This window comes from Drosophila tropicalis, unplaced genomic scaffold (assembly GCF_018151085.1).
Source record: "Drosophila tropicalis isolate 14030-0801.00 unplaced genomic scaffold, ASM1815108v1 contig_573, whole genome shotgun sequence".
Classification (NCBI taxonomy): domain Eukaryota; kingdom Metazoa; phylum Arthropoda; class Insecta; order Diptera; family Drosophilidae; genus Drosophila; species Drosophila tropicalis.
In genome coordinates this window covers 3,264,526-3,284,650 of record NW_027173049.1, presented here as the reverse complement: position 1 = coordinate 3,284,650, position 20,125 = coordinate 3,264,526, and the positions used below count along the sequence as shown (strand labels likewise).

Sequence of the window (20,125 nt, the reverse complement as noted above, 5' to 3'; positions counted from 1 at the left end):
GCAAGGGTATTTAAACTTCGGCATAGCCGATGTTAGCTTCTTTGATATTTTAAATGCTGAGTTTTTAAATATAAATGTCCTTCTTTTGGCGTTATTTATTATTATTGTAAGATTTGAAAGATTATTGAGCTACACTGCTAACGCCTGCAAACTGGTCTTACAGTTTTGTTCGTCAGTGTACTTCTGAGATCAGATGTGTAACCCATGGGATATACTCATATTCATTAATATACACGTCTGTTCTCATTTCCAAATATTCGAAAATAATACCTGTTTTTGCTTTCGTTTCCGAGCGACAGTTCTTTGTTTGAAATCGTTGGCCTAATGACACAAACTGTATTATAGTTAGCCTTGGTCAAGAATGAAATTTCTCAAAATTACTGCGAAATGTTTACTTCCAATTTGACAGAACAAATAAATGAAAACTTTTTAAACTTGACTACAAATTATATTACCCATTTTTTTAGAAGTTGGAGACAATAAAAGAAGAAATATATAGGATGATAATAGATTCGATCGCAAACAAAAAATTTGAATTTAATCAGAATTAAATATATTCCCGGTAATTTCTATTACTACATTGATAGTCAAAGACACAAGTGTCAGTTACTTTTTTTAATACAAGTAATTGCACATATGTATGTTCATTGATGTTATGTTAACGCAATTATCTGGTCTTGCACTTACAAAACTAAAAATAACATAGAAGTAACTTAAAGAGACGCCGAGTTATGGCAATATCTCATGTTTGTTTTAACTTAAGTGTAATTAGTGAAAATGTACAGGTTTTGAAGAAAAATTATTTGCTAATGTTACTGTCGAACTTGCTCTTCTTAATAGATATAGAAGCAGTACGGAAAATGCCTTTTTCACAAATGGAGGACTGGGCATTATGAATTTTATTTATATTTATATGTGTATATGCATAAACACAAATATATGCATTAAATTTTTTTTTTTTTTTTTTTTGCATTCTTATTAAAGTTCTAAACTTTAGTTTGACTTTTAAGACTTAGGGGCTAAAAAAATTCATCCACGGTGATGATCATTATTTCATTATCATAGATAGAGGCGGCTGCGCGCTATTGATCGATCGTTTGGGTCAAAACTCCATCCAATTGCAGCAGCTGAAGCTGAAGTTAGTACTTATTATGTTGGGCCAGCAGCTGCATATCTGTCAAGTATTTGATGATGTGCACCTTAGCCTCGGCCTTTTGTCGTACTCCCAACGTGTTGAGCATATCGGTAACGACCATGCCAAACGATTGATCTTCAGCGCTAACAGCCTGAGAGACATTATTCTGAAAAATTTTTATGGTATTCAGCATATTATCGCTGTGTTCCTCTTCACTGCGTTCGCGCTTTAACGGTGGCTCATAAAAATATGGTTTTTGATCCTTGCCTACGGCAGTGGTTAATTGCTGTGCATCTCCTGTGACAGTAATTTCTAAAAAGGAGAAGTCTCAATGAATCGAACGAAAACATTTTGTAGTTAATGGCATACCATGCGGATGGGTTAGAGCTTGCGCCGAGGTTGTGGCACTGCCATTGAACGGTTGAGCAAATATATCCACCACTGTCTGTTGCTGCGGTTGTTGTTGTTGTTGTGTGGGATCGGCCACCTGGTTGGCGTTCTGGCTTCCATTGGAACACTTACCCAATAAAGATTCACGATACTGCCGAATAGAGTCGACCAAAAATTGCATTTGTTTGAAATAACGCCAACGAGACTCCTGACACAGTTTCATCTCGCGAGCAAATTTGTCACGTAAACTCTTCCAACGTTTCGTGCATTTTTGTTCTGCAAGAAAAAGCATAAAACTATTATATTTGTTGATTCTTTTTAGGATTAACATACTTAATATTTTCTATTATACAAGATATAAAAATAGAAACTCCATAAAGTCGTTGCATATTTCTTACGATTTTAAAAATTTTTAAGTAGACTTGTTTATCCAAGTTTTCACTAATATTTTGTTCTTGCAACTAAAGGGGTTACACCCCTTGTCGGCAAATTAATTTTTTTTTTAATTTTGATCAGAAGTGTGCAACGTATAAAGGAAGCATCTCCGATCACAAAAAGTATACATACATACATATGTACATATGTATATGTATTTATGTATGTTTAATATTCATGTCCGTCCGTCTGGATCAACGCAAACTCATCCTAGAACTTAAGTCACGAACAGTGACTTTTATCAATAACTTCATTACTTTTTACGCAAACGTCATAAAAATGTATATTTCTCAGTTAAAAAAAACGGATTATTGCCTGTGCTAAACTTAATCAAGATTGGGTGACTATATTATATACCATGGAACGATGGGTGGATAATAGTGACCTTGATCCATAAGATTGTGAACCGTTCTTTAGTAAGCTCTGCTTTTTTAAAATTAGATTATCGATGTCTCCTGGCACATACAAATTAGCATTTTTTTATTAAATTAACTACTAATTCGGATCAATATATGTACATATATTAAATATGTACATTTAATATGCGCAATAATAATTCGCATAAGCACATCCGTTACTACATGCATGTACCAAGTATTAATTTTGAAGCTAAACGAAATCTGATCAACACATCTGGCAATGAGGCGGCAACCCTGCCACGTTGTCAAAACCAAAACAAACGTGTTAGTCAGCAGCTGTTGGTAGAGGCAGCGAAAAGAAGGCAGATTCCTAGCGAACGTCGTCATCTACGTCAGCAGAGGCGGTGACGTTACTGTCGACTTCATCTACAAAGCAAGACAGAAGCATTAAACAACCTGTGGCTTCTTCACAAGAAATATGTAATAAATTATGAAATAATTCAGGCAATCACTAACAAAGACAAAATTTAGAATTTTAAAATTGGAAAATATGTTCGAAAGACTGAATAAAGCAAGACCGTTATTAGGTGGTGTGCATTTGTTGGTATACTTGGTGGAAAATTAAATGAAAGCGGTTGGCCATATCAATGTGTGCGTGAGTAGCGCTGTAAATAAATGAGGGTGAGAGAGACAACTACAGCGACGTCGACGCAAAAGTACAGCAACGTCAAAAATATTGACTGCACAGTCAAACACACACAGCTACATCAGACAGGAGCGCACTGCGGGACCACATACATATGTAGAAATGTATTATAGTTGTGATCACCAAATCAAAGTCAGAACTTTTGTATTTTTTATGTGTATTAATTTAACCTACTAACATTTAAAGAATGTTCCACGTCTCGGTAAAAACAGCTGACCCCCCTCACTTGAAGTACCGCGCTCCTGGAATTTCACAATCGCTACTGCGTCGTCGCTGTCGCAGTTAACTTTTGCGTCGTTTTTTGTACAAAATTAATCAATTTGGCCAAAAACACCAGACAGGGACCATTTAACTTACCAGGCACACCAAGTGTTTCGGCTATTTGCTTCCACGTCTGGGCCTTCCTTACGAAGTGTTTATAATTATAGTGAGATCTGTCGTAAATTACAGGATTTAATTTTACGGCCTCAATGAGATTGAGATCGAATTGTTGTTCTAAATTTGCATCTAGTTTGTCCATCTTGATGACCGTAGTAAGGGTATGCACTAAAGAGGAGTGGGTAGTATGTTGGATTTTTGCGGCACACACATACACTGACGGACACTCACTCTGCTTCTGGCCTTCGCTAATTGTTGTTATTTGGCGCGAATGCACGTTTAGTGTTTGTTTTTATTTTGCTTTTGGTTTTGTCTTTATTTTCTTTTCTCTGCAGTTCAAAAATTTCTCTGTCGTACACACGACGCGACAGCAACGCAAACTTCGAATGAAGCGGCGCTGCGAAACGGAGCAGAACTATATTGTTGTTTTCTCGCTTGCACCTGTATGTATACAACAGAGTCGCTTGGTCTTCTCTTTTCCACATATTCATTTTATTTTAGCAGCTGCGTCGACAGTGTTAGACAGGTACCCTGCAACAGAGTGTTGAAAAATACTTTATATAGAGTAGAGGCGCCACTGAATTAAATGGTACAATGAAATCACAGATGGCGCAAAATTGGAGTTACATAACTGTTTCTTAACGTTTCATAAATGCAGCCGGAGACGCTGACAATTTAGAAGTTTAAATTTTATAAAAGTTGAAACCCCATTTTCGATTTTCGATAGGTTTTGCTCCGGAATGTCGATTAACCGATACATTTTGCTCCGGAATGTCGATTAACAAACACCTTTTGTCGGTATTTTTGTGTCTCATTTATGTGGTCACATTATAGCATGCTACTTTGTTTTCGGAAAATTTTGTGAAATTAATTAATTTTAATTCAATGGAAGGGCTTGCAAAAATTTGCATATTAATAAATTATTTGAAAGTTTAAAATGATCTATCTTATTTTAATCAATCAAAGAGTATGTTGGGTAAAGTTGTTATCACACCCAAAAAGATAGTTAGCTGTGCGCGCGTATGTTAGAACGGGACAACGATAGTTTTTCATGTGTATGTGTTGATTGATTTGTTGATATAGTTTTTTTGTCGAACATTAAATAAAGAGCTTTGAGTTTAGGGAAAGCTGTAATGTGCGGCTACTACAAAGCTGAGAAATCAATTGTGTGAATATATATATATATACAATAATATATTTGCTTGTTAAATTGTTAGGAAATTCGCGAGTGAAAAAATTAATTTAAAAATTTGATTTGTAAAAATGAAAAGAAACTTGAACAAGTTTTATAGTGCAGTTTAAATTTAACGCAACAATTTGCTGTTCATTTCAATTTGATAAAGTAGCAGGTCAATTAAAAAATATATTAATGTCCATTTTTGAAATTTGCTTGTTGCTTTTGCAACTAACGCCAATTGCATGGAGCAGTCAAGGTACGAAAAAGTTGAACTAGCATCTAAATGCTGCGAGCAACATACATACATATGTAAACGAATTTGTTAAACACGAAATCGTTCCTAATTAAATGCTATTGCAGAACTAGTGTCATTAAAATTTGTTTTTATTAGTATTGAAAAAAATTGATGAATTTTGAAAACCTGTACAGACCAAATGGCCCTTAGTGGGCAAATATTTAAGACGTTTTTGCTAAAACGTTAATACGGCTTTCGTCGTATTTACGGTTCATCATCCGAATTCACTTACGAACAAATTACTTAATAAATAATTTAAGAGCCGAGAAAATCGGAATAAAATTCTGAAAATCGAAAATGTATATTCAGTTACTAAAACACATACAAAATATTTATTAATTATTTCTAAAAAGTAATGCGCATTCACGCACGATTCATTTTTTTTTTTTATACTATTTTATTGTTGATTAGGATCAAACGACGAGTCGATCTAGATATGTCCATCCAAAAAGAATGAAAACCCAAAAGTAACTAGTTTCGGGCGGGCGTCGAACCAAGATTTCATCTCTTTTAGGCAGGGACTCTACCCCTTACACCACCGTGCTGTTTGAAGACCACTCGGCGTTTTACCTATAATTCACCGAAGCTATAACTTTAAACGCGATTTTTCAGGAAAATATAGAATAGTGCACCGAAATATTTCACACAGCTTGCAATGACGGGGTATTCTACAACATATCCAAAATTCATCCAAATCGGTGATTCGCATACCTGAAGTTCTCCTTGATAGATCTCAGAGACTGTAAGAGCTAGAGTCACCAAATTTGGTACATAGACTCGTGTATTACTTACGGTGGTAAAGTTTATTTCAAATTTTTGTTACGCCCCCGAAATTTAAACAAATTCGATTTTCTTAAAGACTATAATAGCTAGAGACATCGAATTTAGTATGAATAATCCTTTAAAAGCGCGCAGAAATTTCTTGTTGAAAAATTTTTGCCGCGTACCTTTCCGCCCCCGCAACTTAAAACCAGAGGGTCGGGGCTAACTTCGACCGCGTCAAAGTTTTTATACCCTTGCAACTGTTTTGGTAACTCTTTCCTTACCTATTAGCCAGGAAATAACGAAGATATTGATCATAGTCACTGTTTTCCACCGATCGTTCCTATGGGAGCTATATGATATAGTCACCCGATCTTTATCAAATTCGACACAGTCATTAACAGATATATTAAATTAAGAAATGTTTAATTTGAAAGCAATCGCTGTAAAACTAACGAAATTATTTACAAAAGTCACTGTTTTCGACCGATCGTTCCTATGGGAGCTATATGATGTAGTCATCCGATCTTGATCAAATTTGGCACAGTCGTTTATAAGAGTAATAAACTCTCTCTAATTTCACGATAATAACATAGAAAATAACGAAGTTATTGACAAAAGTCACTGTTCGTGACTTTGGAGTTTGTATGGGAGCTATATGATATAGTGGTCCGATCCGGTTGAATCCGAGATATACAACGCCTGCAGTATATACAAGCCTACGTGCAAAATTTCAGCTCTGTAGCTCTTACGGTCTAGGAGGAGTTTGCGATGATCCAGACGGACGGACGGACTTGGCTAGTTGAACTCGTCTCGTCGTGCTGATCAAGAATATATATACTTTGTATGGTCAGAGATGCTTCGTTCTATGCGTTGCACACTTCTGACCAAAATTAATATACCCTTTTTGCAAGGGTATAAAAAAACCGTTTTTCTCAAAAACTATTCTAGCTATAAACTCCATATTTGGTATGAATATTTGTTTAGTAAATGCGCACTTTTTGTATGTGTAACTCTGTAATTTGAAAAAACTCGATTAAATTTCGAAATTTGGCATATATGAATTTGATGACTTCCATCAAATACCAAATTTGATCAAAATCAGACTAAAAATAGCCAAGTTATGCATATAAACTTTTTTACAAAAAGCCGGAGTTGGCCGTTGGCTGGTAGGGGCGCTAGGATGCTCGTATGCTTGAGTGAGCAAGATACTAAGATATGCTTGTAAAAAGTATGTGAACAGAAAATTTAAAAATACGTAAATGTATTTTTTATTATAAATTTGAAATATTTATATTGAAATATATATTTCGGAGAGACGACTTACTTCATTGAATATAATTTTTACATTGCACATTTTGGGTTTTCACAAATTGGAGGAGTTTGAGAAATCCAAAATTGTAGGGTATGAGTTAATAACTCAACAAACAACTCTCGAACATCGAGTTTTTAAATCCATGTCCATGGATCTTTGTCTTGATACAGCTTGTATTGTGAATTGCTGATGTTTTAAGGAGCCGCAAAGCCAAAATTGTGTGCACTTGTCGTCCAGTCCTTTAAAATGTCCAAATAATACTCTTCCGTCATGATTTCGCAAAAAATTCTCCAACGGCTTTCGAGAAAATACAGACCCAAACCATAACAGAAAGTTCTCCAAATTTTACGTTTTGGATAATATTTTCGTTCTGAAGGGCTGTTTTCGGCTTGCGCCAAAGAGTATTTGTGGACATTTAATACTTTTCAAATAGCTATAAAACATATTTTTGTTGATTTTGTCGACTATAGGAGTTATTCCAAATAAAAACAGAGGGCCGGGGCTAACTTCGACCGCGTCAAATTTTGTATACCCTTGCAAGTTTTTTGTTACTCTTAGCTTACATACATACATACATATAGCCGAAAAAGTTTAAAAACGTTTTATTTAAAAAGTCTGTTTGCCAACGAACGCCCTACAATCTTAGCATAGCAAATAACGAAGTAATTGATCAAAGTCACTGTTTACCGCCGATTGTTCCTATGGAAGCTATATGATATAGTCAAGTGATCTTTATTAAATTTGGCATAGTCATTCACAAATATTTAAAACTGGCAAAAGTTTAATTTTAAAGCAATCATGTCAAAAATAACGAAGTTATTCATAAAGCTGTTTTCGACCTATTGATTCCATGGTGCTATATGATATAGTCACCCGATCAAATTTGGCACAGTCGTTTATTGGTGTAATAATGAACGAAGTTAATGAAAAAAGTCACTGTTCGCAGTATATACTCTGTAGCTCTTACGGTCTATGAGGAGTTCGCGTCAATCCGAAAGGATTTTTTTTTGAAGTTTACAAATTCCAAGAAAAACAAAATAAATTATATAAACCAAATTTGTTTCGAGACTTGATGAAATTTTCAAGTAAATTAAAGTCAAAACTTAGAAAAGGCACAAAGCACTTAATACTTGTTACACTTGAAATTATTTGAGAGCCAACTTACAAAATAGTTAAGCTGCAACAGACTAATTCTGTTTTAACGCTCTCAAGTGCACTTCGTGTTGACTTCGGCATTCACACAGATGGTAAAACGATCATATGCCGAAGAAAAGTGCCCGCACGGGCTTTGAGTGACTACCCCTGCCATAAAGTATACATATGTAGGTACATACATATATATTATTGATATGCATAAAAAGCTGAGTCCATGTCCGTCTGTGCAACCATCCGCCCGAAAAACGAAACGAAAAATTTATCCCAAAATTTTAAAAAGATCGAATAAATAGAACATACACTCATTGACAAAATAAAAATTTTAAAGATAACGATGTCTATGTTTTTCCACGTAACGTAAAAAAATAACTTTTATTCAAAAATAGGCATATCTTATTGATAAAATTGTTACATGAAAAAAAGTTCGGAAAATAAAATTATTGAAGATAATTTTGACATAGTTCACAAAATGCTTTATTTTTGGTTGGCCAGAAAAATAGGTGTGCTTAGCAAATTTAGAAAAAAAATTAAAATCTTTTGGAATATTTTGGAATATTTCGGTATATTTTGTTAAATTGGTCTAATACTATGTATACTCTTCCTTATTCTCGATGATCCTTTTGGGCATAGAGGATATTAGCTTTCTGCACAATACTGTTTTCTTCGCACCAAGCCTTTACAACTCTGGAGTAATGTTGCGGATCGTTGTCCTGCTGGAATTTTCATAGTAGTGGCATGTCATCTTCGGCATATGGTTGCATAACACTACTCAATATTTCTTTGTACATGAATGCATCCACGATTCCGTCAATTCGATGAATCGGACTAAGCCTGTGCCATGAAAAACAGCCCAAATCATTAGGCTGGCTCATCCGTGCTTTACTGTCGTTTTCGTGTACCTGAGTTGCAATTCTTTACATCGAGGTCTACGAATGTTTTTATTTGAGTCATTCCCAAACAAATTAATTTTTGTTTCAACGCTCCAGAGTATGTTTACACTCCCCTTCTAAGCCACACCAGGTTTTGTGAATTTCAGCAAAATGTTTCCTCTTCTGTAAATTGGCTCGGCGCATTAGTGAAACTTTGCGAAAAATTCTCCCAGGTATATTTGACCAAAATAAACGTCGACGAATAGTTCCGGTTGACACTATATTCCCCACTTCGCTGGAAATAGCTCTCGGCGACTCGAATGGGTTCCGTTTAGCCAAGGTGACTTTATGACAATCGTCTGGTTTGGTTGTTTTCCTAGGTGCTCCCCGCTTCTTTTTTGTGGCATTTGTTACAAAGTTTTGCGAACGCCCCATTAGTGTGGCAATGTATTTATGTATATGTTTTACCCGAAGTTGATGTACTATTCTTCGCTCCTGTGCACTGCAGAGGACTTCACGGCCCATCTAATTTTATTAAAATGTCACAAATAAATATTCTTGTGCTTTAATACAGTAAAATATTACTATTATTACAGTTAAAAAACTTTTTCGGCGCCATTTTCTTATTTCCTTGTCATAGAGTGTTGTCATACCAAAATAAAATTTGTTTCGCGTCACTAGGTGTTGCCATGCCCTATTTATTCCATCCTATCTTAGAGTCCTAGGATCACACCTATTATTTTGTCCATGAGCGTAAGTTACAGTCAATATAAGTCGCCTTTGCTCAAACACTGATGGCAGCGCTGCCAGCAGCGTTCTACGCCATTGCTCGAATCAGCAGAGCACACACAGACGCAATGCTACATAAAATGTATGCGTGCCAATCGCGGCACGTATTTACAAGGGGATGGCATGTACTTATTTACAAGGAAGAAAAAGAAATAAATATGATATTAGGAAAGTTCTGTCTGTGCATTGATGAATTGAGTTACGAGAAGAGTTCGGAAAATGTAAAAGTATTATGCCCATAGGCTACAAAGGTATATAAACTTCGGCACAGCCGATCAACGGGACAAAAAATAAAGTTATGCATATAAAGATTTTTCCGCAAAACCGGAGTTCGCCATAACTGTTTTTGTTGTAAATTTAAAATATGTTTGTTTTACTGGTGCATGGTATACTTTAGTCGGCAAGGCGATTTACTTACTTCATTACTTCATGCGTTTTCTTTCATAATTTTATCTGTTACAGCTCTTCAATTTACGTTGGAGCCGAAGGACGCTGTTGTGGCTGAGGGAAGGTCTGTGCTGCTTCAATGCGCTGGCACTACCCAACAAACTGTACTTCGTGGCGGCAAAAGCAAAGCTTCCACGACTTCGCTTATCACCGACATACGCTGGCGAGGACCTGATGGTCAAGACCTCGGCATTGTAGGTGACACGTTTCGCAGTCAGCTTAAGAATGGTTCATTGTATATCAGTTCGGTGGAAGAAAATCGAGGCTTAACTGGAAACTACCAGTGTCTGCTTAGTGGCAATGGAGTCGGCAGTATTCTCAGTCGCCCAGCACTGGTGACAATTGCCGGTCATCCGAATCTTAATCAGGACTATAATGAATTATACTTATATCCTGGTCAAACTGCATTCATTCGTTGCATCCTGGAAGATGATGTCAGTTGGCAAGTAGGAATAAAGCATTCAGTGCAATGGTTTAAGGATGACAAGGCCCTACTTTTGGACAAGCTACGCATGCTTGTGCTGCCCAATGGTGCTCTTGAAATTGATGAAATCGAATCCACGGATAGTGGGTCATATCATTGTAATGTGACCACCTCGGCAAGTGCTTGGCGGTTAAGTAGCAAAACCAATTTAAGTCTTAAACCTGGAGTTAGTGTTGAAAATGCTTTATCCTTGTCTGCTCCCTCATTTTTGGTGGGACCCTCACCAAAAACTGTAAAAAGAAGGAGATACTGTCACATTGGATTGTGTGGCAAATGGTATTCCGAAACCCCAGATAAAATGGCTAAGAAATGGGGAGGAATTGGATCTAAACGATCTGGATTCACGTTTTTCAATCGTTGGCACGGGATCGTTGCAAATTTCCAGTGCTGAAGACGTTGATTCGGGGAACTATCAATGCCGTGCCAGCAATAAAGTTGATTCGCTCGATGCCCAGGCCACACTTCAGGTCCAAGTTCCCCCAAAATTCATACAGGCTCCTAGGGACAAAGTAGCTTATGAAAAAGAAGAGCTAGAACTAGAATGTGCAATACGGGGGAAAGCCAAAACCAACAATTAGATGGTTTAAGAATGGAGATGTGATCACTGCTAATGACTATATGAAACTGGTGGCTGGTCATAATTTGCGAATTTTAGGTTTGCTGCAATCTGATGCGGGCATGTTCCAATGCGTGGGTACAAATGCCGCAGGCAGTGTTCAAGCTGCGGCTCGATTACGTGTTGTTAAAACGGGAGGTAAGTAATAAACTTGTTAAATGCACATTATATTGAAAGCTTAATGTGCAGTTATTATTAAGCTAAGTCAATCCCTAAAAAACTTCCCCATTTATTAGTTTTGAAAAATTTATTTATTAAAAATTTATTTTAATTATATTTTTTTGTTAAAAAAATACAATGGAATGAGTCCTGTTTTTACTTCCGAGTAATTTTTAAATAAGAATCGACTGCATTTCCGAATAGTTTCTAAACTTGCTCTTCTGTATCTCCGAACAGGGATATGACGCCGGTAGTGTGTAATTTTCTGATACTTAAGGGGAATGACCCATGTGACAAATTTAAAAAATCGATATTTTTCTTTTTTTTTATTTTTCGGTCTAAACCTAACGTATAACATTTGTTGAAAAGGATTTTCCGATAGTCATTGGAGTCACGAGCATTCTAGCGAGTCTACATACCAAATTTGGTGGCTTTAGTTTTTTAATCTTCGGGAAAATCAAGTCAAATTTTAAAACAAAAAAATCGGCACGCTTTCTTAGCCAGTATATGTATGTACATACCAAATTTGATGTCGCTCGCTTCCCTTGCAAATTAGACATATCCGGTTTTGCCATGGTATATTTTGTCTTTATCCCCACAAAGTTAGCTGTTTGTTACTCTTTCCTTAGATATAGCCGTGAAAGTGGAAAAACGTTTTATCTTAAAGCCTAATGTTTGCCAAAGAACGGCCTACAATATTAGCATAACAAATAACAAAGTTATTGATGAAAGTCACTGTTTCCAACCGATTGTTCCTATGGGATCTATATGATATAGTCACCAGATCAAATTCAGCACAGTCATTAATAGCTATGTAAAACTGAGAAATATAACGAAGTTATTGTCAAAATCACTGTTTTTTGCTATGGGTCACCCGATTAAGAACAATTTTGGCACAGTCGTTTATAGGTGTAATTAACTCACCAATATTAAATTTCAAGACAATAGTTTAAAATATAACGAAAGTTATTCAAAAAAGTTACTGTTCGTGACTTTGCCGTTTGAATGAGGGCTAAGTGATATAGTGGCCCGATCCGGCTGAATCTAACATATACAACTTGTGCAGTTCAATTAGTTTACATCTTCCAATTTAGTCAAACATGATCTTAACATGTAGATAAGGGGTGTCACTTGTCGGCGTAGACTCCTTTAACAAGAGCTAACATTGCAAAGTCGGACTTCGAAGCATGTAAAAGTTCATATGAATCTTCATATTGAAAAGTGCGTAATATTGTTGGGAAGACGAACTCAAAGTAGTCTTGTTTGTTGGAGCAGGGTCTAACCCAGGGGTCGGCACGCATACAATCAAAAATTAGGTTTTGCATTTGTGTGTGTGTGTCAACAAACACGAAGAAAAAACTTTTTCTTGCTTTACACTGACAAAACAGTAGAGCAAAAAGAAAAATTTCTTGCTGAACAGCAACTGATTTGTGTGTTGCAACAAACACGAAATCCGAAACTTTTTTTAAACCTACTTTAAAGAAACTTGAAAGCAAATAACGCATTGCACATCGAATTCATATTGTCAATCAAAAGAAAACTAATTTTTCCATTTGTCAACAAACATTTTTTTAGGTGTAGTTTTGACATGTGGACCAATTTCTTTTTTTTTTAAATCATTTTTTTTCTGACAAGCACGAGTCGAATTGTTTCCGAAGTGCCATTGCCGAACCTACACGAGCATTTACAGCACTAACCATAGAACACATAGATGGGACAAACTCATGTTTTTTTGATTGCAAACGCTAGCCTAGTCATGGAACCCCAGAGAACTTCGGGAAAACCCGAACGCTTGTACTCTCAATGAGAGCGTAAAGCTACGAAAATAATTTAGTCTAGCACAGACCATGATAAAATAAGTATACTTATTTCATCATGAGCCATCTAATGTTAAATGTCGCCGCAACTCAAATGAGCGTGTCGCCGCTATGTCCCCCAAGACAGCGGACATGTCCCCGTAAACTCGACGGAGAGTCTCCGCAGACGCGTACTGCAGGGTATTTACATTTATGTATATGTATGTATGTATGTATTTACATGTACACGGTAGGCAAAGATCATTTCTGTTGAGTTTTTTAGTCAAACTGTCTTTTGTTGAGACTCTTTGTGTGACCAAAAATCGTATTACTCTTTACGCGACACTCATTTGAGAGCGTCACACGAATGAGTCAATGCAAAGCGCTTGACAAAAACCAATTTAAAACAAAACAAAAAGTGCCGCTCAGAGAGAGATCATTTCTGGACAATCTTTTCGGTTATAATACGAAGCAGAGGAAAAACGATCAACTGTCATTTGCGAGCTATGAGGTAAATATTTACTTGAGCTACTCGGGCCCAAAACGCGCTTAAACAACATAAATTTAGTATCAAACGAAAGAGAAAAATTCCACGAGCACGACGTCAGGTGCGCCCTGGCGATACTCGAAAACGCGGGCTTTTTGAAACTTTTGTTAGCACTATTCTTAACACACGAAAATATTGTTGAGTTTACAATATTTCTTGATTTTATAGAACAAATATAGTTCAGAATACAAGATTCGGCTGCCAGAGCAGCAGAATGTTCCTCGATATTAGATTAAGTAAATATTTTTTTTTTTTTAATTTTAAAGTTTTTTATATTAATTTATTTTTTTCTTGATCCTATTTAAATTTGTGACCAATCCCAATTCCACGTCCCGTTTCTTATACACCCAAGTGCAAATCAGACAACGAAAACAAAACCAAGGCCAATCCACGAAATCACTAGAGCCGCAAAACTTCCTTAACAAACGTCGTTACACAAATAGTTACGGCGAATTGCGCACCAAATCCGGTGTCAACGAAAATGACGAGGCATATGATAACGACAATTTATCCTCACAGACAACTCGTTTTCTTTCTAAGACTCTATTGGATAGTCTCCAATCACGTAAGTCAGCTTGGAGCGGAAACCTTACGTAACTTTCGTTAGTTCGAAATCTATGAAAATAAGACAATTTTGACAGTGACAATGATCATGACGACAACAATGACGACTGGGACATTGCAAAAATCGATTACAACTAATCCATAGAATCATTGGAATAATCAAGTACCAACAAAAACTTCTCTTCAAATTAAACACGACAGATTCTGACGAAGCCGATTCTGAAAGTAATGAAGGTTCAAGGTCTAATCCTGTGGAGAACACAAAGCAATTAAAAAGCGGGCTTTTGGCGAGGCTACCCAGTTCGCCACGTAACTTGGTAGCCCAAATAATAAAACCACGTTTTGTTGCACTTAGTTGGATTGAACCAATACAAAATGCCGTCGAGGTGATTCACTACACAGTATACTTCAAAATGAACAATAGCGAACGGTAAGTTGTGGCTGAAAATCAAGAAGCAGATTTTATTTTTTTCTTACTGCATCTTTTTTCCATTTAACAGTGAACAAAAGATAATGACTACGTCCCATGAAGATAATCAGATTAACATTCAATCTCTGTTACCGGGGCGAACTTATCAATTTCGTGTGGTGGCAAATACTAATTTCGGTAATGGTGAATCATCTCCACCATTAGAAGTCAGCACTCAGCCAGAAGTTAATATTGCTGGGCCCCCTCGAAACTTCAATGCCTATGCACGTAGTCACAAAGAGATTTATGTGCGTTGGGATCAACCTGTTATCACCAATGGTGAGATATTGAAGTATCGAGTGTACTATTCAGAGGTCTGTTAAAACTGTTGACGATTCTACTTGGATTACAATAAACATTTACCATATACAGAACGAGACCGGAGCGGATTTGTATCACGATAGCGTTTCATTGGATGCACTGCTCACCGACCTCCGCCCTTACATGGACTACGTCATTAGTGTGGTGCCATTCAATAGCAACGGGATGGGTGATCCCTCACCGGAGATAAAATTGAAAACCTTTTCCTCAACGCCATCAGAGCCGCCAAATAATGTAACCCTCGAGGTAACAAGTTCAAGCGTAAGTAGTTAATCAAATCAGTAAAACCCTGCTGCTTTTTAGAGGTTTATCTTTATATGTTTCTGTGCAGTCCATTACGGTACACTGGGAACCACCTCCAGAGGAAGATCGTAATGGTCAGATTACCGGGTATAAGATACGCTATCGAAAATTCAAAGATGCACCGCAAGTAAAGAGCACTCCAGCTAATATACGTTACTTCGAGATAAGTGGGTTGGATCGCAATGTCGAATATCAGGTTAAAATTGCAGCCATGACGGTAAATGGTTCGGGACCATTTACTGAATGGTATCGCATCAATACATTAGAAAACGATCTTGATGAAACTCAAGTACCAGGGAAGCCAGTATGGATCAATATACATCCCGGAGCGGATAACATTGGGTTACATTGGGGCCCACCACAGCAGCCAGAGATTAAGATAAGAAATTACGTTTTAGGATGGGGTCGCGGCATACCTGACGAAAATACCATTGAGTTAAATGAAAGCGAACGTTATTATATCTTAAAAAATCTTGAACCTAATACGGAATATGTGGTGTCCTTGAGAGCGCGCAACATCAACGGTGATGGCCCACCAGTTTATGATAATATTAAGACACGCGATCAGGAACCAGTAGATGTACCATTACCGTTAGAAGTTCCTGTAGGGTTAAGGGCCATTACCATGTCGAGTTCATCAATTGTAGTCCTTTGGATAGATACAATGCTGAATAAGAATCAGCTCGTTACAGATAATCGACATTACACCATTAGTTATGGCATAACTGGCTCTAATCGTTATAGATATCACAACACTACCAATCTTAATTGTATGATAAATGATCTCCGACCAAATACGCAATATGAATTCGCTGTTAAAGTGGTGAAAGGTCGCAGAGAATCGGCTTGGTCTATGTCTGTTCGAAATAGTACATATCAAAATGTCCCTATGACTCCGCCACGTGAGTTAACCGTCCGAACTGATGAGCAAAATCCTGCTGCTATTATAATCCAGTGGTTACCGCCCAAACATACGGTGGGACAAATCACTGGTTACAACATTTACTACACTACCGATACGACAAAGCGAGACAGAGACTGGAACATAGAGGCTTTCGCAGGACAGGAGACCATGTTGATGCTACCCAATCTCAAACCATACACCACTTATTATTTTAAAGTTCAGGCACGCACTACGAAAGGCACAAATGCACCTTTTTCAGCCCTGGTTTCATTTACGACAGCAGCTGCCGTTATTGTCCAGGAGGCCGCCGATACTATAGCCAATGGTATTAAAAATGAAAATTTTTTATATATTGTCATTGGATCAACTGTAGCTGTTGTGTTGCTTGTATTGACACTCATACTTTTGCTATGTCGACGTAAGCCTGAAACTATACCGGAGCACACGAAAAAGAGGTAAGTTAATAAGATCTACATATGTGAAAAATCTTGACCAACCTCATTTTTGGCATATATATAGCTATCAAAAAAACAATGTGGGCATACCGAAACCTCCCGATCTTTGGATACATCACGACCAAATGGAGCTTAAAAATATAGACAAGAACTTGCATTCTGTCACACCCGTTTGCAGTGATGGTGCCCCAAGCAGCGGAGCCCTTACATTACCACGTTCAGTCGTTCATAGTGAATATGAGGCGGAATCTAACATGCCGGTCCATTTAACAAATTCACTTGACAAACGGTCTTATGCTCCGGGCTATATGAGTAAGCTCTAAAATAATTTTGAGATATTCATGATAGTGTTTCTTTGCTTTTCCGTTAGCAACCTCAATGAACTCTACCATAGAGCGAGCGCAATATCCACGGACTCAATATCAAAATCGTTCTCACATGACTATGGAAACGGGTCTTTCGCAACAGAGTCTAATCCAGCCAATGCAGAATAACTCTATCGCCCAAACACCAGATCATCCGTTTGAAGGAGGCTATGAAGGAAATTTCTGGTTTGTATCTCTTATTGTTATCATTTTAAAATTTTATTTATTTCGAATAACAATACATATTTTCGAGCAAAATTCTGTATTTTATTCGTAAAAAAATTATAATCCGATCACGCGTAACGTTTTTCAAACAAACTAGATTTTATAGTAACCGAAGAAGCTAAAAAATATGAGTACACGAACACGATGGGGTCGCATTGATCCCAGTATGCAACTGCAAATTAATCTGATGCCATCCCTTAAGAAGGTGATCAAGCTAAATCGAAAAACGTTGTCGCGTCGTGTCCAACAGCAACTTTTGCTAATGGCATCGCCTTCGCCGTTTCTTAATTTTATGAACAAATTTCGATTGGATGAGATCCTAATTAATCACCATTACAAAGGCGTTTATAGCATGCGTACTTCGGCTACTATAACAGAATTGGCCACATGTACTTGGAATGTCATGTCTGTTTTGGATCGACAGCCATACATAATGTTGGCTCGAAAAGCGCAGTATATGCAGCAGGCACGAAAACTGAATTTTCTGGGGGCTCACGAAGCTAAGAACAGCTGGAAGACAATCTGCTCTAAAAGCGCTGTTCTCATATAAAATATAAATAGTAGTTTAAAATACGTATACAATTAAAAATTAAAATGTTTACGTTTGTAATCCTAATCAATTTTACTATTAATTTTTTATAAAGCAATGCAGGAAGTGGAGCTACAGGTAATGGCGCTGTGTCGATAATAGAGAACACTAAGAGAGGACATCCACTTAAAAGTTTCAGCGTACCTGGGCCGCCCCCAACAGGAGCAGCTAGTACGACCGTGAACAAGCATAGTAAGTGACATTGAAAATATTTATACACTTATTTTAAAATAATCTTAATTTTTTCGAAAATGTAAGCTCCTACAGTAACCATTCGTCCACAAAACCAATCACCATACAAAAAGGCTTCATTCTCTGCCGCCACCCCAAATCGTTTGCAAAGTGGCGGCTCCGTAGTACATTCAACCGATGAGATTCAAAGACTGGCACCAAGCACATCTACCGAAGAGTTAAACCAGGAAATGGCAAATCTTGAGGGCTTGATGAAAGATCTTAGCGCCATTACTGCCAATGAGTTTGAGTGTTGATTTATAGTAACCCTTCTGGAGCTGCATCTGAACTAATGTTTTATAAGTTACTCCATTTGTCTAAACCCCTTTTTTAATTCGAATTAAGCACTATATGCAAGATCTATCGTAAATTGTACCCTGCACATAAAAATACGAAAATTAACTGAATGTGACGTCCGATTTTTTGTGTAAGCACCTAGGTGTTGCAGGTTACTATAGGTCTGCTCTCTTAATGTTAAAAAAAGTTCAATATTCTTTAAAATTTTCTCGAGATTTATCAGAATTTGCATTAATTCATACACAATTGATATAAACGAAGTCGTGTACATTGCAAGTGTCGCTTGACGCTTGGCTTAGCATTTTTTAGCACTAAACTTGCATACATAAACTTCAAAAAATATTAGTAACTATCAATACGATTAAACAATCAGCAACGTTTTAGAGAACATTTGTTTGAATTGGTACCATCTTTTTATTGCAGGGTGCATTACAGTCGGCAACTCGACTTACACCATTAGACTTAGGTTAAAACAGATGATGCAAACTGTAAATATAAACAACGCCATATGCATAAAAAAAAAGATACATGTACTCTTCAACTGAGTAATAAATCACTTTTAAAGAAACTGTAAAAACGACAGAAAAGACGAAAAATAAAGTATTGTGTAGGCAGTTTTTTTTTTTAAACTCCATCATAAAAATATTTATTATAATATACTTTTATACGGATCAGCTGATTCTTATTTCTGCATAAAATTCGTACAAATAATCTACAAAGTTTTAATGTTACATTTCATTTATATACAATTTAATTTAAAAAAAATAGATATAAAATAATTCCTTGATATTGGCTTACTTAATACAAATCTAAACATAATTTATTCTTTACATAATCGTAGCACTGCATTTAAATTTTTTGTGTTGCCCATTGTAATTTTTAAGTTATGTTGATTAAAATAATGTCGGTCATTATTGCATCACTATTTATCTATAAGTATATTAATACTATACATACATATATATGTATATATATATACATATAAAGAAAATACACATACCCACATGAATTAAAGACTAAATTTTGATTTTGTTTTGTAACAATCGTCAAAATCGTATTTTAAATGTTTTTGTATTTTTCAAGATCGGTATGGTCAGAAGAAGGCGGAAGCATTTTAGGCCATTTAAAAAAAAAAAGAAGAATGTTAGTGTCTTAATAAAGAAAGAATTAGAGGTCTAGGCGAACTTGATAACTTCGACCGTGCCGAAGTGTGTATACCTTGCAATTTTCTTGTTACTCTTTCAGTGAAAAACCTTTTATATAAAAAAAACTGATGATCTCGCGAAAAAAAACTGCCTACAATATTCGGCCGGAGCAATGCGGCGAATACAACATGTCATTTCATTGTCTGTTGCGTCATGCTGATGAAGAATATATATACAAATATACTAAGATGCATCCATCTATGCGTCGCACACTTCTGGCCACAATTAATATATGTAGCCTTTTTGCAAGGGTATAAAAACGCGCAAGTGTATATAAACTTCTTCGCTGCCTTCAAAGAGCCACCGCAGAAGCCCTCCCAGGAATCGAAATTGAAAATTTTACCAAGCATATTTAAAATGTCAATTAACAATATATTTAAATG

General features: G+C 36.5%; 3 protein-coding genes across 5 annotated transcripts; 2 read left to right on the top strand and 1 right to left on the bottom strand.

The window, feature by feature from the left end:
* Positions 1-496: 496 nt before the first annotated feature.
* On the bottom strand, positions 497-3,870 carry Adf1 (Adh transcription factor 1). 3 transcript variants are annotated; one of them, XM_068287631.1, is made up of 4 exons: positions 3,635-3,870; positions 3,383-3,571; positions 1,505-1,801; positions 497-1,447 (listed from the first exon to the last, which is right to left on the bottom strand). In XM_068287631.1, coding segments are annotated over exons 1-4 (795 nt in total). In that variant the 5' UTR covers positions 3,636-3,870; the 3' UTR covers positions 497-1,139. The 3 variants fall into 3 exon arrangements, with proteins under 3 accessions (XP_068143732.1, XP_068143733.1, XP_068143734.1); XM_068287632.1 differs by having other exon boundaries at positions 3,383-3,869; XM_068287633.1 differs by lacking the exons at positions 3,383-3,571; positions 3,635-3,870 and adding an exon at positions 1,859-1,977.
* Positions 3,871-4,218: 348 nt separating this feature from the next.
* fra (frazzled) lies at positions 4,219-18,638 on the top strand. The gene is given in 13 exon segments (XM_068287638.1): positions 4,219-4,836; positions 10,228-10,931; positions 10,933-11,247; positions 11,249-11,450; positions 14,167-14,379; positions 14,580-14,808; positions 14,879-15,161; positions 15,220-15,429; positions 15,500-16,830; positions 16,895-17,142; positions 17,201-17,381; positions 18,065-18,201; positions 18,268-18,638. Coding segments are annotated over 13 exon segments (4,347 nt in total). The 5' UTR covers positions 4,219-4,772; the 3' UTR covers positions 18,498-18,638.
* LOC137575205 (uncharacterized) lies at positions 17,392-18,036 on the top strand. Its single transcript, XM_068287639.1, has one exon. The coding sequence runs from the start codon at positions 17,548-17,550 to the stop codon at positions 17,968-17,970; it is 423 nt and encodes a 140-aa protein (XP_068143740.1). The 5' UTR covers positions 17,392-17,547; the 3' UTR covers positions 17,971-18,036.
* Positions 18,639-20,125: the final 1,487 nt, after the last annotated feature.